At 34.7% G+C, this 24,163-nt stretch overlaps 2 protein-coding genes across 2 annotated transcripts; one reads left to right on the top strand and one right to left on the bottom strand.

Moving 5' to 3' along the window:
* Positions 1–13,317: 13,317 nt before the first annotated feature.
* On the top strand, positions 13,318–19,402 carry tnfaip2b (tumor necrosis factor, alpha-induced protein 2b). Its single transcript, XM_058796353.1, has 11 exons — positions 13,318–13,530; positions 14,259–14,919; positions 15,437–15,548; positions 15,832–15,954; positions 16,049–16,143; positions 16,287–16,379; positions 16,473–16,599; positions 17,827–17,952; positions 18,042–18,197; positions 18,369–18,490; positions 18,571–19,402. Exons 1-11 carry the CDS (start codon positions 13,467–13,469, stop codon positions 18,731–18,733), a joined length of 1,842 nt encoding a protein of 613 aa, XP_058652336.1. The 5' UTR covers positions 13,318–13,466; the 3' UTR covers positions 18,734–19,402.
* A 329-nt stretch (positions 19,403–19,731) lies between these two features.
* On the bottom strand, positions 19,732–23,017 carry si:dkey-196h17.9 (uncharacterized). The gene is made up of 9 exons (XM_058796497.1): positions 22,994–23,017; positions 22,792–22,905; positions 22,578–22,678; positions 22,349–22,447; positions 22,062–22,191; positions 21,522–21,638; positions 21,265–21,405; positions 20,545–20,666; positions 19,732–20,390 (listed from the first exon to the last, which is right to left on the bottom strand). Exons 1-9 carry the CDS (start codon positions 23,015–23,017, stop codon positions 20,237–20,239), a joined length of 1,002 nt encoding a protein of 333 aa, XP_058652480.1. The 3' UTR covers positions 19,732–20,236.
* Positions 23,018–24,163: the final 1,146 nt, after the last annotated feature.

The following is a 24,163-nucleotide window of genomic DNA, read 5'->3' on the forward strand; positions in this document are numbered from 1 at the left end:
CGTGAAAAAATTAAAGGGTATGAATACTTTCAAGGCACTGTAAGATCTTACAGGACAAAGTGAATTTCCATTTAAAAATCACAATGTCCAATATGATACAAATCAATAAAAGATCCTACAGGAAAAATTAAAATGCCATTAAAATAAATCAGAATGTCCAATAAGATAAGGATCAAATAAAATCCTATAGGACAAAGTGAAATTCCATTAAAATCAATAGGAATGTCCAATAGGATTCTAAGAATCCAATAAGATCCTATAGGACAAAGTGAAATTCCATTAAATGTCCAATAGGATTCTAAGAATCCAATAAGATCCTAAAGGATAAACTGAAATTCCAATAGGATTTTTTGACAAGGGATACTTTCATTGGAGCACGTAACCCCACCCCTACCCTAAACCTACCCACTTCTGAACAATATAAAACACGTAACAGACAAATAAAAGTACAGCCACAGGTATTTATTGCAAAAAACAACCATAAACAAGCAGAATAAACGCATTACAAGCCATACGATATCTTTATGCGAAGAAGAGAGTAAAACATAAATGTTTATATCGCTGAAAATGATCCCGCTCCGTTAACGCGCTCACATCTCATTCAAATGATACTCCAGTAGCATGACGCAATTGGTCACGAGACACTCAAGAGCCAATGGCATTTCACAACAGTATGACGCAATCGGTCACGAGACACACTGGCGGCATTTTTTGAATTCGCACACAGAGACAGCAGCACACAGGAAGAGCTTTACAGCGGACGGCGATCGCGTCTATTCTTCTCACAAATCAATCGTTTTGCCTCGAAAGACTTGGAATATTATTATTATTATTTTTTTTTTTTAATTATTACGGTTGTTGTATCTGCCTGTTATATTTTGTGTTTTATTGACAAATGGTAGGTTTAGGGGCAGGGGTTGGGTTACATGCTCATAAATGTGTAAATAGTGTAATATAAATAAAACTGTTGTGACACACCCCAACATATATGCAACAATGGCAATATTATTGCCCAATATATAATTTAATCATGACGATAAGCCTTTGCGTAGGCATATTGATGCTAAGGGTTTCTTATTTAAAGCAATGGAGGACCCTGCACGTCGAAAAATGACACTAAAGGGGTACCCTGTGAGTCAAAAAGAGACGCCAAAGGGTCCTGACCAAGCGTCAATATGTGACGAGTTGCTTGCTGGTCTTTTTCTCTCGTAAGGTGCATCGACAAACAGCGCAGATGTTCTCCGGAACTCTCCCACTCTCGCGGGTTCATCCCCGGGCAAAACCCGCGACGCTGCCCGCTGCTTCCGTGTCTTCCTCGGACGCGAGTGGCGCGGCGAGGCGCGACTCGATAAAAAACAATATAGAACCCATTATATATATTATCTGCAGTGGATGCGGACAGTAATGTGATGCCCCGGTATATTTCTGACGTACAGATGTACTCCAAGCGCTGGCGCTGTTTCTGACACGAAGTACAAACGGATTTTCCAATCATTAGAAGCGATGTAACACATCCAGTAGTCAGTCCCAAGCTGCTGCGGCGTTGTAGACACGGTGCAGGGCAAATTGTGTCAATCCAAATGTAAGAAATGAGGAAAATAAAACGACCTTAGTATAATGGCGCCAAAGAGACCGTTACAGTAGTATACAGCAATTTAAAAAAATACAAGGGTGCGTCCGAAATCGCATACTTCCCTACTATATAGTATGCGAAAAACAGTATGCGAGGCGAGTAGTATGTCCGAATTCATAGTATTCGAAAAATAGTAGGCGAGAAGTACCCGGATGACCTACTACTTCCTTCCGAATTCTAGTAGGCATACGATGGACACTTTACTATCCCATGAGACCGCGGGAGAGGCCGCGTCATATTCGAAAAATGGCTCTTCAAGTGTAAAGTACCTCAGGGAAAAACATTTTTGATGTTCATTGTGGTTAACTTGTAACTTACTTGTTTAACATCATCCAAGTAAACGACTGTCTTGTTGAGGGTTTAACAAACAGATGAAACGTCAACCTCAATGTAGTACATCAGCTTGTTAACGCTGCTTTCTTTAAATAGACGGTTCGTTAAGCGTTAAGAATTTAAATCACTAACGATATTCGCGCAGTGAAGTGGGTTCTTTAAATTTGCGCGCTGTTGTGAAGATCAACATGGCGGATGTAGTACGTCCGAATTCCATTCATACTACCCTCATTCATACTATATAGAACGTACTTTTTTAACGGTCGAGTAGTACGTTCGAATTCAAATGTAGTACCTACACAAGTAGTATGCGATTTCGGACGCAGCCCAAGTCTCTGTATGTGGGGTCTGACGTCACAGAAAATTCCCATGATGCAAAGGGTATTACAGTTATTTACTGTAAAGGGAATTTGCAGTATTACACTGGGTGATATACAGTAAATAACTGTGGAAATTACAGAAATGTCTAACAGTGTTGTGTGCCTCTCCCTCCAATGTGTGACAATAGTAGGCTATTGCTGATGGGATTTTTTAAATTTTTTATTTTTTTTATTTAACCTTTATTTTACCAGGAAATAATCCCATTGAGATTCAGAATCTCTTTTTCAAGGGAGTCCTGGCTAAGACAGCAGAATAATAGTTCCATAAAAAAAATAATAATAATATATATATATATATATATATATACAGTGAGGAAAATAAGTATTTGAACACCCTGCTATTTTGCAAGTTCTCCCACTTAGAAATCATGGAGGGGTCTGAAATTGTCATCGTAGGTGCATATCCACTGTGAGAGACATAATCTAAAAAAAAAAAATCCAGAAATCACAATGTATGATTTTTTAACTATTTATTTGTATGTTCAAATACTTATTTTCCTCACTGTATATACACACAGTGAAAACAACAACAGAAAAAGACAGTTAGCAATTCAACATCACCTCAACATAATTACCAGTATCGCTCAGTAACAGCACATGTGCATTTAGTACTCAGATAGTCCTTTATCCTAATTTTAAATTGTGTCATTGTTGGTAAATAGTCCAATTTTAGCTGATTCTGCAATTTATACCAAGATAAAGGTGCAAAAACTTTAAAAGCGCTTTCACCAAAGACAGTTCTCGTTCATGGAATGTCATACATGATTTGCCCATATGATCGAAGATTGCATTTCCTGGTAGTGACTTTGATCTACTGAATCCAGCATTTTCAACGAAGATTGATTTGCTTGCATGTATAAAATATCACCGTAATTCAGCATTGACAGAAATGTTGCTTGTATAAGTGTTTTTCTCGCACTAAAAGAGAAACAGCCTTTGTTTCTATAATAGAAACCCAACTTTACTCAGGTTTTTTGTTAAACACTCTATATGCTGCTTAAAGGACAAACTTTCTTCTAAAAGGAAACCAAGATATTTATAGACTGACACTCGTTCAATTACTTTCTCATCTAATGTAACAATTTGACAAGCATCGTCTGTTTTCCTTGATTTAGAAAAGCACATCATTTCGGTTTTGTCTGAGTTTAATACAAGTCTCATTTTGAAGATTCTTCGGAATAAAGTTAAAAGCAGATTGCAGATCTTCTAAGGCACTTAAGGATGAGGCAGAACTATACAAAACGGTGTCATCCGCATAAAAATGACACTTTGCTTTTGTTACATTCTGACACAAGTCATTTATATAAATATTAAATAAAATGGGACCCAAAATGGACCCCTGGGGGACACCATTTTGTATAAGTAATGAGTTTGAGGACACACCATCAACCTAAACACTTTGTGTTCGGCCACTCAAATAGTTGCTAAACCATTTGACAGCTTTTGGAGACCTGGAGATCAACTGTGTCATTGATTTGGGTACGGCACAGACATGTTACAGGCAATAATATGATTTTAAAAAGTCATGGCAACAAACGACTTCCTAAGTCAGTTTAAGTTGAAATGACTTTCACAGTCAATTTGATTCAACTTAATTCGTGTTCTTGTAGGCTTAGGCTTCATTTTTCTATTAATTTTAATGAATATACAAATGAATAAAATGAGTTTTATTTATTTTCTGTTACAAAATTTTCATTTATTTATTTTTAACACTGCACCCCCAGCCCCCATTTTTTCTTGGGCCAGAGGGTGCTGCAGCACCCTCAGTACCCCTACTTCCCGCGGTAATGCTTCTGTTAAATGTGGTGTGTACCATAGCTGCTTTTATTTTTTTTTAAACTATTTTTTTTTAATGAATATGGATTATTTTCTTAGCACCCCCCACATATTGGTCTATCCCCCCTTTAGCCCCGCTGTGCTGCAATATGTTTAGTCAAGTGTTATCTACTTCCTCCTCACTTCCTCTTTTCATTATTAATGATTATTAATTAAGCTAGTTAAGCATTGAGCTAGTCGACTCATCAGGGCTGGCAAACTGAAGGTTGTTTATCAGATCCTCACAAGTAGAATGAGCTAAAGCCATCTCGCTTTTGAATCACCATCAAACCTTTAAATATTTGAGACTTCCTCCAGTTTAGAAGTAAATTACCCAAATTAAGGATTTTTGATGATAAAGCATCATGTTGCTTATGATTTATATGTTTATTTTGTAATAAAACAACTACACACCCATTCTGTGGTAGATTGAAATCTAGCAGGGCAAGATAATTTTTGTTTTTATCATCTTTTCAGCTGCTTACCCACAGTCTCATAAATATTATGAATATAATCACTGCATTCCTAACATAAACAGACTCAGTAAGAGAGAGAGAAAAAAGTCTGATGCCACATTGGTGACCCAAGAACATAACACAGCATACAGCAATAGGTGACAGCATTCTGCTATGCTGAAACAACAGAAATAACCAAATTATGAAATACATAAAAACACCGAGCGGTCATTGTGTGGCTGGTTAGCATGGTCCCCCCTGCTGGCAGATGAGGTAACTACACACTCTGAATATACAAAACATCTGCCTTACAAAAGCAGCCATGTATTCTGATGAATTTTTTTTTTTTTTTTTTCTCAGAAGTACAGGTTCTGTAATATTTCATTGTACTATAGTAGATTCTTGACTTGTGCCTAATTTTTAAAGACTCTGTTGTTCCCATCTGTTGCCTTGATTTTACAGCTCAGGATAGTCCAGTGAAGGGATTTTCCTGTGGCTTAGTGGCATTGCATTTAGGTGACTGGCTCACATAAACCAAATTCAACAAAAGCACTGAAGGGATCTTTGTCAGGGCATTTGACCTCCAGTAACCTGAATGCACTCTAATTACTTCTCCGCTGGTTAAATCATAACTTCTACAGTGGTTCAAGTGATGGTCAAACTGCTTCTTCTTTTAATGTGCAGCAGGGCTCTTGTCTTTATCCATTTACAGTCTACACCAGATTACTGCCATGGCACTTGTCACAAGTGAAGAAAAACTGACTAGGGTCAAATACATATCACTGAAGGACAGGTCCATGTGATATCTTAACAGATGTTTTTATCCAAAGTAACTAGTATTTTGCAGCATCTCTCATGTAAGGTAAATTACAGTAATGGGAAATATCATTCTGTAAAAACCATAACTGCATCCACATTGTTGGTATTTTCCCATATAGTTTGTAGGAATCATGCATGCCTTGGAGAAAAATACACTTTTTGTGGTTAAATCATGGATATTTCCTTATTTCACTTTCTCAAGACGTTTCCTTGAATGTATTATATTTTAAAAATACAACATGTATATAAAGACAAGTGTCAGCTATATAGTAAAGGTAGATTTGAGTTGTCACATGCATTTAATAAGTTTACATTAATTAATTACAATTTTATGTTGGCCTAAACAATGTTTTTATATATTTTTTTTTACATATTCAGCCTTTTTCTTATCATTTTATGCTCCATGTTTTTTTGTAAACTTAAATTTCATGTTTTTTTTTTTGTTATATTTGCTTTACATTTTTTTATTTCAATTTTGCTGAAGTTCTGTTTAATGGCAGATTCATATTGTGACAACATGCCCTCAGTCTTTCCATGGCTTACATAAAAGAAAGAAAGAAAAAAAGGGCAAATGAAAGCAAATGAAAGTGAAAGTATTTTACCTGGCTCAGGTGAAATGAGCAGGATGGTTGATAAAGGCCTCACAGTGTTTGAAGACACACACTGAATATATTTAAGGTAAGAGCTTCACTACCCTGCATTCTACTTCATTTCTTTAATTAAATTCAGTGCATAATAATGGGGACATTTGAACGGAAAACCTTAAATTAGGCCATTAGTGAATCATGATATTCATTTCAGCAATTACAGGTGAGATGATTTTGTGACACTCTTTTAAGGACTTTTATGTTTTATTACGCCAATTTCTTTTTCGATTGTAAAACATGTGTATGATTTATTTTAACCTAATAGCTTGCATATCTTGCATCATCTCTATAACTTTCTAAACGTTTGTGGAAAGAACTTCTGCTTTCAATATTACTGGTTGTATTTTGTTGGGTTATTGATTTCACAATATTTTCTTATGGTTTTAAGTTTCAAAATAAGTACTGAACAAAATGCACTTGAACAAAATCAGGCATTATAATGTACGCCTACATTAGAAATACTGTTCGCACATTATTTCAGTCCTCCACAAGTCTTATGTGATGGGTGCTGCAGTTTTGTTTACTAAAAAACGTAAACATTATTATTATTAAACAAATGAAAGCATAAAAATATTGTTATAAAGCATAATATAATGAATCATAGCAGATGATAATGTAACGGCATTTGAGTTGGCAACAGCTCAAGATGACAAATCACAAAAATAATTTTTATGGCTGTAGTTATAATTATAGAAATTCAGCTTATGATTACTCCAAAATTATTTTTGTAGTAGGAAGATAACAGGAAATCTCTCCAGAGATGAAGATGGGAGATCAAAGCGCTCTTTCTCAGGAGGAGGATTTCCTATGAGCAGATCCTGTAGTCACTTACAGGCAAGAAGAACAGAGATCAGAGTTTACCCAGAAGTAGGTGACCAATACAATCCATACATGCAACACATTCACCCAAACACCGCAGGGACCTGATCTTCCTTCCTGTCTTTGCAACCCACTGGCTTTTTCCGGGAATGGCTCATGACTCATAAAGTGCTGACTAAGGCAGGGTTTTCCTGCAATCCATTAATGTTTTCCTGGAATGCTCCTGATGCTGAAAGACTGGATCTGTGCTGATTATCCAACACTATCTCACAACCAGTTCTGGCCTGGATCGATTAAGTGTTTTAATCTAATCTTTCAGGGGTTGTTTTTGTTTTGTTTTTTTTGTAAATTGTTTGGAAATGCCTTTTAAACCTTTCCCAGATTCACTGGCATCAACAATCGTCCTTCTAAGGGGGTTAAAAAGATAGAATTTTTGATAATGTGATGCTACACATGAATTGATGTCAATAGTTATATTTAAAATATGAACAAAAGGTGATTTTTCTTAATTACACCACTTTTATTTACAGGCCCATCTTTCTTCTGTCCGAAAATGAAATTGCAAACACTTTAATGCAACACACAGACTCATTGGAAATACCCTACGTTTCTGCAAAACCTGAAATTCGTTGCTCCGGGTATTTTGCTGCACTTTCAGGTGACATGTCCACAAGAGGCACTATATACGATCAAGAGAAAAACAAAGTTACTGTTTTTGCAAAATGATATTGCCTTGCTTGTATCACCTTTCACTTCAGAGTGAAATGTCCAGTGACTGGTGAAATAGCACGTTCATTTTTTTTAAAGGTTTTATCACGTTCGCTGTCGTACGTATTGTGGCACATTAAACCCTACCCTAAACCTAAGAGATAGTGTGAGCAAATGCAAACATGAGTTAAAAACGCATTTGCTAAAGCAACCATGCCATTTTAGCTTTCTTCTTCGAGGTTTTGAGCTCTTTTAATGAGTGTTATGACTTGTGTTACCAGGTGAGCTGCCGAGCAAGTTTACAAGGCTGCATCAGAAAAGCCATACATATGGAGCAGGTTATATGATGCAAATTTCAAAATGCATTCATTTACAAATAATAAGGAACCATGTGAAAATATTTGTTTATTGCTAATTTGCTCTGATCATAATTTTTGGGAAAAGGAAATTGTTTCAGTTGGAAACTGCATTGAAATGTGTAGATCATTTCTTTCTTTATTTGCTTTTGATAATTAGATAGCAATGGAAACAATAGAGAAATGACAAGAAATCTTTGTGTCTGAAGCAGGACGTTGGAAGGGAAGGGAACTTGAATCGTTTCGGATGAGCGTCATGGCTCAACGAGTTGGAGTATGTACACTTACCACATGACATTTCTGGTTATGCTTTCTAAATGACTGAAGATTTACTTTTTTTCGAGGTGAAAAATGAGGATATGTGGAAAGAATGGCGAAAACCAGAGAGTGAGGGACTCTACAGCTCTCATGTTAATATACTGCTGGAAGGAGAGATCAATAAACCCCTAGTTCCAAAGAAAAAGGAAAGTCCCTTTATTTTATTTCTTAAATGGCTTTGGCCTCTAATGGCTTGTGTCTACCAAATAAGTCCACAAATGTAGTACAGTTCAGTGCGGTTCTATTTTCATCAAACACTTAAAGCAGTTTCTCTTTCTGTTCCTAACATTCTGTCAAGTTTCGTAGACATTTAAAAGCAAAGCAACGGTTTAGAAACCTCATTCAAGCTTCAGTTGACCTTGCTAAAATCTGACAGCATGGTTAATGAATCAAGTGGCCTTTAAATGAAAAGTCAATCTGAAACCTACCCAGCAGAAGTTATTGAGGAATCTTTCATTTTCAACTTCCTCTTCGTCTCAGTTTTTGACAACTCTCTGACAACGCTCTGTAGCTTATCACACAAATTAACATAAAACACCAGCCATGTAGTCACACCATATTTATATTTGTGCTATTTATATTACACACGAGTTTGAAGTAAGTAAAATAATTACTATGTGCATAAGCGCCTCACAGATTACAGTATTGAGAGTGATAAGATCTGATAATAGCAGACAGAGATCAAAGGGCATGCTTGTTGATTACGGGTAAAACAGTACACATTATTTACATGGACTAAATGCTGTGATGCATTTTAAGGTTATTTAACTTAAAGTTTAATTGGGGAATGTCACTATATAGACACTAAAACATAAAAATCACGTGATTTAAAGGAATAATATACAAGGACCACACAGAAGACCTTTTTATTTATACACCATTATACACAGATGAAGTCACAAGAGAGGAATTTAAATGTCAACTCATCACTAAAACCTAAATACAGCCAGCAGTGCAGCGCAATAGTTGTTTGTATGATTTAAATGTGTTGGTCTTTAAAGAAAATATCACTAACAAATACAAACATAAAAAGATCAACAAAATGTTTTTTTACAAACATGGACAAAAATACTGCAATACTGCATACACTGATAAAAATGATTTTGTGGTGAAGTAAATACTACAGAAAAACAAATGTAGTTTCTACATTAAATAGTTTAGTTCAGGCAAGAATTTAAATAAAAGAGTAAATTCAATATTAGTACTCAATTTAAGCTTGTAGAATTTAAAGTTTGAACTTATAAGTATATTTTACTTGGAATTGTTTGTTATTTTTACAAATATTGTTTAAGTAAATATCAAGGTCATGATCCCGTTGTTCCCATCATGCACTCGGGCATGAATAATTAATAAGGTTATTTTTTTTTTTTGCTGTTTTCGAGATGTATTTAGGCTGTTTTATGGTTGCTTTTGTTGTTAATTTGTTAGTAATGTGTAAAAGTAAGGATTTACTGGACAAAAACTATTTTTTGAGGTAAGAAGGTAAACTTGTTACTTCAGTTAATGTTAAATGACAGAACTGGTTTCATCTGAATCAACAGGTTTTATTAATTTGATACACAAAACCCACAGTTTGTTAGCTAGTTTATTTATGGATTAATCACTATATGCATAGCAAAAATAAATAAATAAACAAACCCTTTTTAAGTATATATTTTATATATTTGTTTCATACAGTCCAAAAAACAAAAAAAAAACAACAAAAAAAACAGACATTATGCTCGAGATGTCTTGTGAAAGCTGTTATTTTTTTCCAGGCGGTTGCACAACCATCAGGTTTTAAATCATAATGATATAGTATGTTTTTCCACCCCCGTGGAAAAATAATGTTTTGAACTGTTCTTCAAACGTCCTTAAAAAGCAGAATATCCATAGATTTTCTTTTAAATAGAGTGAAAGTGAATGATGCCAACAGCTGGTCCACATCCATTTTCACTTTACAATTCACACAGGCTTGGAATGACATGAGGGTGAATAAATAATAAAAATGTAATGACCAAATGTTATACTTTTGATTACTTCTTCTAATCATTGTTGCTGGTTTGTTAGATTTGTGTACATGGCAACAGCTAAAGTAAGTAACACTAATGTGAGATGTCAAATGACAGCTCTCACAAGATTGCTTCACATGCCTGAATAAAAATGTTGCGGCTTTACTAAATTTGAAGAAATAATGTTCCTTATTTTACTTCCCTTTTTCTTCATAAGCGAAGATGTGAAACAAGCAATGTATGAAACACCTGTTATATAATATAATAACAATGCATTATATTTTTCTAAAATGTATACACTACCTATTATTAACTGAAGTCTTTATAATATTTCATAAAAACTCAACAAAAAGTTAAAGGTATGACTTTTTGTATGATTCATGAGTCACAATTAGTGCTTTTTGTATGCTCATGAATATCTAGTTCAAAACATGACTGAAGTTCTACACAAATGAATGTGAATTGTCAGTGTGTAGCAGGAACCACAAATTGCAAGTGCACTCGTGGCCAGAGTCATTAAGTGTAGTGAAAGTGTGTTCAAAATCATTAAGTGCAGTCTGATTCAACAAACACTAGTATACAAAAAAAGACAAAAGTGGTATATTTTGTTTGTTTTTTTGCTTGCCTGCGTAGGTCAGGAAGCTGAAACAAGGTAAAAAGGGAAACTCTGCTCTGACCACTGACTTTGCATAGCACATGTTGAGGCTATAACACCTGTAAAGCAAGACATGTGTTTGCGTATTTTTATCTCAATCTTCGTCACTGCGGTTAGAACATCTTGGTACTCAGTTGCTCATAAGCTGGGGCCTTTTTCCACTCCTTATTGAGTTACATTACCTGTTTGCTTCAACACTGTAAAAAGTTATAAGTTGACTTTACTTAAAAAAATTTAGGAAACCCGTTGCCTTAAAATTAAGTAAATAATATATATATATATATATTTATTTTAAAGTTAAGTGAACTTGACAATTCACTTAACTTATTTTTTTAATTATCATTTACTTAAAAATTTTAAAGCAACAGGTTTCCTCAATTTTGTTAAGTTAAGTCAACTTATGACTTTTTACAGTGAAGTAATAATTGATTAAAATCATTATATCAGCAACTTTCATGATCCATTTTTGTTGTCTGAGGCCTTGAATCTTGGACAGACCTGTCAACATTATCTTAGACCGGCTCCACCCTGTAAGACACCAGCTGAGGAAAGTTACTGGATGTAAAAACACAGAAACACAAAATCATAAAATATAACATATATAATATATTTGCTTGAGGTCCAGACCTAAAGAAACATCATTACAATTTTAACAGTTTTGGAGAACATATATTTTTCATTTGCAATTAATATATGTATACCTACTTTTATATCCAAGCTTAACATCTCCTTTAAGAATAAGCCATTTTTAAGTTCTCTGAAACACATTCAGGATAATCTGTTGTAATCAGAAATGATTACAGAAAAGTTCATGCAATGCATAAAAGCTGCTGTTTTGCAACACCCATATAATGTCTGATGCACGTGAGAATGAACCTTTTAGAAACACTCATATAGTATTAGCACAAAAACATCAGTAATGAACAGACATTTGGACTTTTTTCAAAATAATAGCATAATCCCTCTGCTCAGTGTCACCGCACTCACCCCAGTCCTCCCTGAAACTGTTTCCCAATACTGGCTAATAGACTGTTATTGTTTTTTTTAGCTGAGCCAGGTCAAAGTTCTGCAGTAAGTGATAAAGCTAGGTCAAGAATTTGATTAATTGTTTTTCCAGTCCCAAATTACTCATTCTTTTGGCTAAGGCAAGCAAATGGTGTCAAAAAAGGAGCGTACTTTCCCTTCATTGGGATTTTCCAATAAAGCAGGGGTCCAGACTTCCAGTACCACTCGAGAGATTCCCAGTAATTAGAGTTAATGGCAGGATCAGGACATCCTGTGAATTTTACAGATATAGAAATGGAAATGTGTGAATATGTTCAGAGTAATAAGGCTTGCATACTAGCATAGGACAATGTTTTAGAGCTATGAGAATACAGCTGACATGGAAGCATGTCCACCATTAAATATCTGTTGGATTTACATTATAAAAAGAGCAGCATAGTTGTACATTTACATTAGCAGGCACCTTTATCCTTACAAATGAGGAACATCACAAGCAATTAATCTTAATCAGCTGTACTGCAATCCTGTTTCAGAAGTAAACTGGAATAAAAGTAAAAGAGAAAGTTGTAGTTTTATAATATAATATATTTAAAGGAAATGAGGTTGTAGGTTCCTATAAGCACCTGCGTGATACATCACATGATATTTTATATAAAAAATCTTTGTTTCTTCTCAGTTTTATCATCACATGTTACAGTTTATGTTATGTTTATTGTCTATTTTTATTGAGAGATCACTAACAATGAACTCTGATTCATCATGTGTCTTTCATGTGGCTGTAAAAAATATAAAATAAATGAAGGTGTAAATAAAGCAGATTATTGGAGTAGCCTGTGTTTTACAAGAAAATACTATTTCAGTTTTCTTCACAAATTTCGAGTTTATTTCAGTGTGTTACTTGCTGTCTCTTTGTAGCTAATTAACTGTGAAATTTACTTGCAATTTCTGATTGAAAATCGTTTCTACACCAAATTTTTGGTGATTATTCTAAATGTTCTAAATAATTCTATTTAACTTATTTAATTAACATGATTTATTTAAGGTAATAACGGGCACCAATGCGCCATACCATAATACCTGAGACCATGTCACATTTTTATTTTTACATTATTTTATTTTTACAGTGATTTTCTGGAGACCACAGATATAGCCTAGTCCTAGGATAATGTCCTATTACTTTGTTAGCCGCTTTAATAGTGCAAACTATCAATTAGCCTAAATTAAACAATCGAGAACCTTAATCAAAATGAAAAACAAGACCTTCATGTTTATTTCTTGTCTGTTTATATGTCTTACTGCTGTATAAATAAACTTGCCTTGCTCTCTGTGAAGTCCAGTAAAATGGAGAGGGCTGTTGCCAGATGCTCCGCCCAATATACACGCTCGTGCTCTTGAAGCCTATAAAACTAGACCGTTATTTCTTCAAATCGTTTAACTCGAAGTGAATGAAAGAAGATCGAATTGAAAATCAGCTTTTGTTTTCTTTCTTGCGCATCCGATAACACGATTGATTTTTTTCTTCCTCAGAAGAAATGACAAGAAAGCTCGGAATGCTAAAATTTTTGAAACGGCATCCCAAAACTAACAATATCCCAGGTAGGAAGAGTTCATGCTTATTAGATCTCCTAGTAACATTTTGGATTATGGAACATATTCACTGTTAAATAGTTGCTTATTAGCGTGCATATTACTAGCATATTGGCTGTTTATTAGCAATTATAAAGCACATATTAATGCATGACCAGATTTTAACCCAATTCCTAAACATAACTACAACTACTTTACTTAATAACAGCATATTAGGTTTAGTTTATTGAGGGAAAAGCTTAGTGAATATGTGTTCTCTAATCTATGAAATACTTTTCAGGGTGTCATATTTTGAAATTGTGTGTACTGAAACAAAAAATGTAAAAACAAACAAAATAACAACAACAAAAAAATTGTCCAGTACATAATTTCACTGTAAATTTCAACCCAGTTGAATAAGAATCTTAAGTGTAATATTTCAAATGTATGTTAATGTTGTTATAAATGTATTTATGTTTAAGTAAAATCAGTCACTGTCAGTATTGTTACTAATAATTTATTTGAATTTAATCACTGACAATGACTGATGTTTTTACAGTCATATCCTAACTTGGCTTTACATGTAAACTCCATGGAAATCTTACTTTTTTCGATATACATTGAATCACACTGTATATATATATATATATATATATATATATATGAAAGTTTTTTTATTTATTTTTTATTTTTTTATGATAAAATCAAACCTTGCTTGGGCACAGTAAGAAAAGCATCTTTTTTCCTGTTCTCTACAGAGGTTCCCACTTTTACGCAGAATCTAGAAGCATGCCGCTTTGTGGATGCAGGGAAACAGCTGATCACCCGAGAAGACCGTCTGTTTGAGTTGAAGCAGGATGGGATTGGATCCAAAATGATGCTGGTGGAGGAAGAGGAAGACTCAGAGGCTAGACTAGCAAAAGACTACGAGGACTGGATGGAGTCGGTGATGCAGACGCTGGAAAACTCCCTCGACCTCCAGAGTCTTGAGAAGCAGGAGTTACTGAAAGAAGCAGTCCAAGCCATACTGCAGGAGGAGGAGCAGGACATGCGCTGGAAAGGGTTTCAAGAAGAGGAACGCCCACCATGGAGACCGAGGAGGTGTAAACAGAACCACGAGGCTCTGCTGGAGCAACTTGTTCAGAGGAGGATGGACGAAGCCCAGTCAGACTCGAGTGTTGAGATACAGTCTTCCTTGCAGCAATCGATCATATGCAAAGCGAAACGACTGAAAGAAGACTTGCTGAAAGTTGTGACATGGTTGAACAGCTGCTACCCAGAAGAGGAGAATGTGTGCCAGTTTTATGCCACACTGTACCATAACACCTTCAGTGCAAGACTGAGAGAAGTCGCAGAGTACACACTGTGCGATAAAGACTGCGTCCTTTTATTGCAGTGGGTGAACCAGGTTTACCCCAAGTAAGAGAAGCTAATAACACTATACTGTTTTATCTCATAGTATGTAATATGCAATTAGATTTAATTCGATTTCTCTACTTGGTTAAAAATAAGAATGGAAACAAATGAGATAATTATTGATATTTTGGTTCATAAATTGGATATTAAAACATTTAAAAAGGATAGTTCACCCAAAACATTAATATTCTGTCATCATTTATACACCATTATGTCATTCCAAATCTGTATTTTTTTTCCCGTCCATATGATGAAAGTGAGTGTGGCATAGTTTGTTTTGGACTCTTTCATTGTATGCACAAAAACAGTTGAACATTCTTCAAGATATCTTCTTTTGTGTTGCACAGAAGAAAGTCAGTCAATAAAACAGATGTTGAATGACACGAGGGCGTGTAAATGATGACAGCATTGGCATTTTTGGGTTTTGATTTGAAAACTATTGCTTCAAAGGCTGATTTTTCTTTCCTCTGGGTTGTGATACAGTTTTTCAGAGTAATATTTTGTCTTTCTTTGTTTACAGTATTCTAAACAGTGAAAAGATAAAAGATGTGATCGATCACACAAAGCTTGATCCGCTGCTTCCTGAAGACATGATTGCACCACTGGAAGAGCAGTTTTTGATCGCAAAGGAGGTTTGATGCTTTATGATATCTTATAACAGCTTTGTTTTCTATGTCACTTTAAGCCAAGGGACCATAGGTAAACAGGGTAAAGTGAGTTTTCAATAATAGATAATTAATAGCATTAAGACATTTGTTTTACAGTTTTCTCTAATGTTATGCTTATATATGCAAATAGCGTATTTTTAATTGAAACATGCATACATATGCACAACAGAAACCTGAACACTGAATGAAGCCATGTGCTTCCAGCAAAAAGCTCAAGTTTTAATTTTCTCACATTATTGTTCACTAGACGGAGTTGAGCACATGCCTTCACAAAGTTCTGGACAGAGAAGCAACAGCCTGGAAGGAGAGAGAACTTCCACAACTGAGAGACCAGGTGTACTGCTGTGATCAGGCCATTGATATCATCGAGGTAATTAAAAAGGGGAAAAGTAATCCATTCTTTACCTTAATCAAATAATGGATTTCTGGAGGAAAACGTTTATTTTTCCCCTCATTTTTCTTAGTGCTTTCATAAGCATGTAGTGTGTGCTCAGATGGTGCTAGGCAATGAGGCAAAAGCACAGAGGATCACATGCCAGATGAGACATTTTCTGACAGAGTGAGTAACTCTAAGCTATTTAACTGATTCATTTTATATTCATGTCCCAAAATGTCCCATCCTTTTTGATCATTATTGCTTTAAGTCTGTACTTCTAAATATTTTACACAGATGATTATAATTAATTCAATTCCATCCCACAGTTACAAAACATTTCATGACAAGGTCATGAGGAGCAGGCAGACCAACACTGAGGCCGTTTTCATGGTCAACGTCTCATGCCTCATACAGTGCAGGTGCGTGTCCCTTTTATTCAGCTAAAACATCAAATCAAACCTTTCTGAATTTGTGTTGAAATTGTTTTTTTTTTGTTTTTTTTCTCCACACAGGGACTATATTACAAAGAATGAACATCTGTTTCTTGAAGATATCAAAACTGATTGTCTCTCATTATTGGCTACCATGACAGAAAGCAGCCATTGTTACTTTACTTCTAATATGCATAGGGAACTTAAGGTAAAAGCAACATTTTGTTACTTTCACTACTATGTAATGAAAAAACAAAAAAACAAACAAATTTATTTATTGCCAATGTTCTGTCAAACTTTTACCCCCAGTTTCACAGACAAGGCTTAAGCCTAATCCTAGACTAAAATGTAAACCTGAGCTGTTTCAACTGAAAGAAACTTGCACTGACTGATCTTTAAATATATCAGTGTCTTTGTTTTGTCTCAAGATGCACACCAGTAATGTTTTTTTTCCCTAAGCATGTTTATAAAAATGACTTAAATGTCCTAATTGAACTATGGCCTAATCCTGGTTTAGTCTAAGCCCTGTCTGTGAAACCGGGCCTTAGAATATGAATTTCAAGAGTGTTGTGAATGTTGATGTTCAACTTCAGCCATTGGGTGTTATTTGACCTAAAATGTGCTTCATGTACTGTACATCTTTTTAATTGTTTCTATTCAGTAATACATAGTGTTAGTATGCATGTATGCATATGTATATATATATATATATATATATATATATATATATATATATATATATATATGATTATTAGTATTTTAATGTATATGCATATACAATTCCATTAAAAATATTATTTTATGAATAGGGAGTTCAGAACAGCATTTATTTGAAATAGAAATATTGGGAAAAAATTATAGATGTCTTTACTTTCGCTTTTGATTAATTTAATTTAATTTAATTTAAAATAATATATATTTTTTTTAAATTCTGAACTTTTTTAATTCTTTTTTAATGGTAGTAAATATTCAAATATGTATATACTTTATAAGTATCTACTGAACTTTCAAGAAATCCTATTTTCACACCACTTGCCCCAATTATGTGTATTTATTTTAATATTTATATATTTTATACATATATACAAATTCAAATAGTTAACAGAAGTTTACCACTAGCTTTATCAAAGCATTTAATTATGGCTATAAATAAACCAGACCCTACTTTAAACCAGCACAATAGATTTTCATTGTTTTCAGAAACCCTCATTGAGGTTTGTCTTGGCAGTAAACACACTCATGTGAGGAGTTGGCTGCCACGTCCTGATTCTTCCATTGTATATAAAAAGCCAAACTATAACCTTTTATGAACTGCTTGTCTAGTTCATATGAGAGAATCAAATAAACGGTTGCTTGAGCAGATCCAGATCATGACTGGATCCTGCATGAGTTCATTCATTAAAATAACTATGTGTCAATGTATGTGTTCCTGCAGGACTTGTACAGGAAGGTGGGTTCCAGCGAGTGGCTCAAGGACAGTGAAAGTGTATGTGAAGAGCTGCTGGCAAAGCTGGACATACATATTCAGAAATTCAACAACTGGGACAAAATGTGTTGCCAGGTATAAACATATGTCAAACAAATAGATTCATTTGTTGAGAAATGAATTAGTCCATTTCAGATTGATTGATTGATTGATTTAATGAATAGGAGCTACTGGGTGGGATGCATAAGGAGTTTCTAGCTGAATATGTACGGAAAATGATGAAGCAAAAGATCAAACTTTCAAATAAAGCACAGCAACAGATGGCAGCATCATCACTCTGCATGAACAGTGAATGCATACAAACATACTTCACTGCAGCTGTAAGTACACATGTCCTACTTAAAGGTCACTGTTTTGTTCAAATACTGTCTTTTACCCCACTTTAATATGCAAAGAATACACAAATAATGTCTGAGGAAACCAATTTTATGATTACATTTTATAATAAGGCATTGTCTAATTTTCAAATCCTCATTAATTCATTATCACAGGGATCAAATTTGGATTGGTTGAAAGACATTCTTCCCAATTTAGCGGGTTTGCTGACACTACAGGATCCAGACAGTATAAAGTTAGAGTTGGTAACTCTGATGAACCTTTACCCTGATCTCAGGTATGGTATTTTCTGCTGTGCAATTATTTATGCAAAAAAACGACCACTGCAATTTTCTCATATCTGTGTTTTTGTTACAGTGAGCGTCATATTTCTGCTTGGCTGAGACTCAAAGGAAATCTTTCTCCATCAGACCTCAAGATGATCCTGAAGAGCGTCACATGCAGCCAGAATCAGTTCAGTGATACGCAGGACTCACTCCAGTTTAACAGGAGCTTCTTTGCCATAGTGAGGATCAAATGAAGTTTGCTTGATAACGTTGCTTGTGTATATTTGTCTGCTTTTGTAGAATTGCTCCTGCTCAGGCAGTTTGCAATCATTTTGTACATACTGAAATTCTTTGTGAATAAAATTGCAAATCACCATTTTTTTTGTTTTTTACTCTCAAGTTTAATGTGGATTATGAAAAATAAACCTCAAAGAATTTATGGTAACTGTGTCTTGTTATCAGAATCAAATAATTCTAGTACACACATCCTAACAGTTTCTTTGCCGCTTTGTGTGGTGATTACTGGATTATGGGACTGCCTGTAACAGATGTCTACAAACAGGATATGGTGTGATAGGTTCAAGTTACACTTCGGAAACACACCTGCTGTCACAATACATGTGTAGTTCCTGAAAGAGTCTGTAAAGGACGATTTCCTGACAAGCTGTATCCTCTACAGGAACACAGGATGTAGTTGTAGTGTTCATGTTTTTACCTCCTGCTTCCTATCCTTGGAAAATAACTGTCAATCAGCCATACAGATGCACAATGCAAATGTATTTCAATTGTAATGCTGTTAAAAAATAAAAAATAAAAAAAACACTTGTTATAAATTTAAAGTTACTTGTTTTACCGTACCACTGACTCTTGTATGATAAAATAATCGGTAACACTTTATTTTAAGGTATCTTAACAAGTTGCTAATTAGCATGCATATTCATAGAATATTAGCCATTTATTAGTACTAATTAAGCACATAATAACGCCTTATTCTACATGACCTTATTCTACATCCCTAATCCTACCCAATACCTAAACTTAACAACTACCTTACTAACTATTAATAAGCGGCAAATTAGGAATTTATTGAGGGAAAAGTCGTAGTTGATAGTTAATAAGTGTTCCCTATTCTAAAGAGTTACCAAATAATCATACATAAAAGAAACACTGGGTTCTATTAAATAAGAATAAAAACAATTACAACCAATATAAATATTAATAATACAACAATAATTTAAGTTCGTAACTGGACATGTTGTTACAATTTTGGGATACACTTTATTTTAAGGTGTCCTTGTTACAGGGTAATTATACATTTAAGTAGTGAGTAATATTAATTAACTATTAATATTAAAAAACTAGGGTTAGGATTAGGGTTTGGTTTTAGGGTAACTTGCATGTAATTATGCATACATTATTGTTATTATAATAGTAAGTACATGTAACATGTAATAAGGACACCTTAAAGTGTTACCCAATTTTGTAACAATGTAAACGGAAACAGTCATAATGAATAACTCTGAAATTAATACTATCATAGAAATGACATACCAAAAAGGTAATTAATGTTTCTCCAGTGGTCCAGATTTTCAAGTAAAATCAAAATTAGATACAAACAAATACTGTATCTGATAAAAATATAAATATACATATATAAAGCTACTAACATTCATAACGAATGTTACAAAACAGTCATGCCATTGAATTGAACTTGTAAACAAAGATTTTCACAATTCTGGCTGATGGTGTTATTCATATCAAAGACAACAGCAAAGTCCCTTCAGAGGCTGACAGGTGCCGCGTCTAGGCTTTAGTTCGAGGCCGAACTCCCGGCTCAGATCCAGTACTTCCCTCATCTGTCGCTCTGATAGCATCCCCTTCCAGCGCAGCAGACCAGGTACATACCGCTCACTGCAAAACATTCAGAGGAAGACTTCACTGATGAAAACAAAATCACTCTTATAAACATGAATACTCTCATAAATACTACTATAACAAGTATTTCCAGGCCCGTAATTATGTGTACAAAGTATTTACTATTTTAAGTGTTATTTGCCAAGTTTACCTGTCCTGAGGGAAATTTTTGAACAAATCACAACAGGTAATCTTCAGTGCTTCTACATCGCTGCAAAGCAAAACTTCACTGAGTTTTCGAAGGAGATGGTTCTTCTGGTCATCAGTGCCATTCTGTAAATCAGATACATTGGATACATTGAGTCGTACTCTTGGGAAGTTATTTTTAATTCAGTATCTTAAAGACACTGTATGGATAATTTAGTTTAATTTACTTTAATAAGCAATGGTAGAAATCAGTTCCCTCTACCCGTGTTGTTTTTATTCATGTAACAGTTGTAAATGGAAACCATGAAGGAACATACTTGAAGGTATATATATGTGTGTGTGTGTGTGTGTGTGTGTGTGTTTGTATGTATGTAAATTTAGTATAATCAAATTTTAAGATAAGAACTTTTAAAGGCCAAAATGCATCAGGAAAATAGCCCTCAAATGTACACTTTTAAAGATAAATCTTTATTGGAATGTATGGTTCTATGACGAACCTTTAACATCCATGGAACCTTTCAAGGTTCTTTAAAGTGGAAAAAGATTGTTTAGATTATTAAAAAGTTCTTCACACAAAAAAATGGTTCTTTTAAAAATGTTCACAAAACAGTTCTTTGAGGAGCCAAAACTGGTTCTTCTGGCATCGGTATGAAAATCCCCTTTCGTAACCTTTGTTTTTATGAGTATAATTTTATTAAATGTTCCAGAATTGTTTTTTTTTTACCAGTTCAGTGAAACTGAGAACGTCTTTGCGTATCCTTCCTTCAACATTTCCCCATCTCCTCTCTAGCCGTCTGAACTTGCTCTTCATCAGGCAATCCAGATACACGTGTGAAACACAGTCATAGGATACATTCACAAAGATCTGTCAGAAAGAAAAGTGGGGCAGAGGAGCAGAGAATAAGTGTAAAATGTTAAGAAAAGCTACAATTCTGTTCTTGAAGAACTGATTTTAACTGGGAATTCGAGCACAGAACCAACCTCCTGAATCTCTTTCCCCTCATCAGTCTGAGGCAGAGATGCACACTGCTTTTTGATTGCCTCTGTCAGCCCTTGAATTTGCTCACCTCCTTTTTTGAAATAATGTCTTAAAAAGGCCTAGAAATTAACATTTACAAAGGAACCACAGTTAATTTCAGGTTTTTGGTCTATTGCAAAAATAAATGGACACAACTGTGAAACCCTGCCCTCTAGAGTGCGTAAACACAATGTGTCGTTTTGTTATGTCATAGTTACTTTATAACGAACAATAAACAACAATTCTCCCATAATTATCACTCTAGGTTTAAAAAAGTATTGTTCATTGTTAGTTCATAATACCTAATGTATTTACTACATAAACAAACTGAACCTTATTACAAAGGGTTACCACTTCATTCATTGTTGAAAAACCTAATAGGCAGGTATGTAAGCTAACAAATATTAACCTCTGTTGATGACTGAGACATTCCCTTTTTGGAATTTGGGAAATCCCTCAACTTTCCTTCTGTACATAAACTGGTTATGATGAAATGATGTTACCTGTGCTACGTGTTTCATCATCTCCTGTACAATAGACAGAACGTGATCCTCCATCTCCTTTAACATGTGAGTGATGTTTGAGAGGTCGTCACCGTTGTTCATGTCCGGATTGAGTTCAGGAGCAAAAAATCTACAGCAAAATAAATGAATGCATAAAGCTGTTTTTATGACAAAATGAACGTAATGCAGGATTAATCAGAACATTATGCACAGGGAAATGCCAGTTAATTATACACTGACAAGTTTATAAATGTATAATTATATTAATCATTAAAAATAGAAGTCACCTGAGTTGTCTACAGGTGCTGATGAGCCGAAACAGATGCACAGAATTTTTCTTCAGGTGTTGCTGTTTTTCCAGGCGTTCTTTCTCTACATACACATACCTAGAAAAAATATATAGAAAATTAGTTAAAAGTTAATCTTAATGTTCATATATTTTTTTAAAAGAAAAGAATAAATAAATTACGTAACAATGAATAGATAGATAATGTGGAGACACTTTTAGACACTTACTCCTGAACAAACTGATGAAGCTCTTTAAGGCAGAGTGTTTGTGTCGTATACATCAGCGTGTGACTAAATTGCTTAGAACCCTGAATAACAGCATTCAGACACTGTAAAGACAAAACTACATAAAATAAGTGTGCAATACATCATATTTAAAAACCATTACAAATCCTATTTTTCATACCAAGAAAAAATGAGCTTTGCACATAGTTTTCTTTACCTGAGTGACATCTAAATGAACTCTGATGACAGTTTCTTCATCCATTGAGTCTCCATTATGTCCGAGTTCTTCATCATAGTTCAGGATGTTCTGTAGAGTCTTGGAGATGTCATCCTGTGACAGTTAAAGTGGGATAGAGATTTATGTCATTCCTAAATGTTTCGCTATTTTGGGTGCCCTTTTTAGCCTAATACACTGATACTTTTAACAAATACAGATGGAGCATATCATGACCTGCAGTTTTGGCAGCAGTTTCTCCGTTGCTCTCTGAAACCATCCGGTCAACAGCAGAGGGTCGTACACTCTGAAGAAATGCTGTGAGTCTGAACTGTAACATAAATTAATTCGTCAATAGTTCATGCTTCATTTGTTTATTACAAGTACATTTACAGAAAAGTAAACAACAATCATTTTTATACCTGAAGAACAAATCTTTTCCCCACAGTAGAAGGCAGAAGATCTCTTTTACAGACAGATCTCTGTTTAGGAGCAGGTCCAGGTTGGTAAAGATGTGACGGCTGTAACTGTCCTTCAGATGATCTAGCAGACCAGCATCTTTCAGTGCAGGTGTTAATCGAAGCACCCCATCATATATCATGCTCTGTGCACTCTTTAGAAAGTCCTGTATCTGCTCCAACTGAGATCCTCGTGGTCCCTCTGCTGGCAGCGTGGGAAAGTGTCTCTCCACAAACTGATCTATTTCCAGAAGGTACTCACAAAGCCAATCTTGAGAGTAGTTGTTATTCAGGTTGCTCAATGTTTTCAACACCTCAACTGCAGCGTCAAAGTCCTCAGGGGTTGATTGATCACTCAGAATCTTTCTGAGAGTATGAAGCACTCTTTTGTTACATGCTTTAACATCTGGAGCAATGAGATCAGGAACTCCAGACTGCTGTGAACTGCATTCAGATACCTGTTCCCCTGGTGAAAGGTTCACTGACAAATTAAAGTGTGCAGTGTAAATTCAAAATTTATCAGTAGGATAGTTGTGTATACGTTTATACTGTTTTATTCCATTGTTGTATGCCTGTATTTATGTAGCACTGTGGTCCTGTGAGGCACGACATTTCGTTTCATTGTATGTTCCCACATGTAGCGGAATGACAATAAAGCTCAACTTGACTTGACTTAAATGTCATGTGGTGTAACAATCAAATAGAAAGTAACATCTTCCTTACACTTTCATAGATGTGAATGCACACATCTTGAACATTATTTTACAAATCATCAATTATTCATTCATTCAATATAGTGTTTTGAGAAGTTTTACAAACTGAACTAACCGAAAAGTTAGCCCAAAATTAATAGACCACCACAAAAATGAGTACATGACTCAACAGTTAACCACTAAACCCAGATGTGATTCATCAAA

This window comes from Onychostoma macrolepis, chromosome 13 (genome assembly GCF_012432095.1).
Source record: "Onychostoma macrolepis isolate SWU-2019 chromosome 13, ASM1243209v1, whole genome shotgun sequence".
Classification (NCBI taxonomy): Eukaryota; Metazoa; Chordata; class Actinopteri; order Cypriniformes; family Cyprinidae; genus Onychostoma; species Onychostoma macrolepis.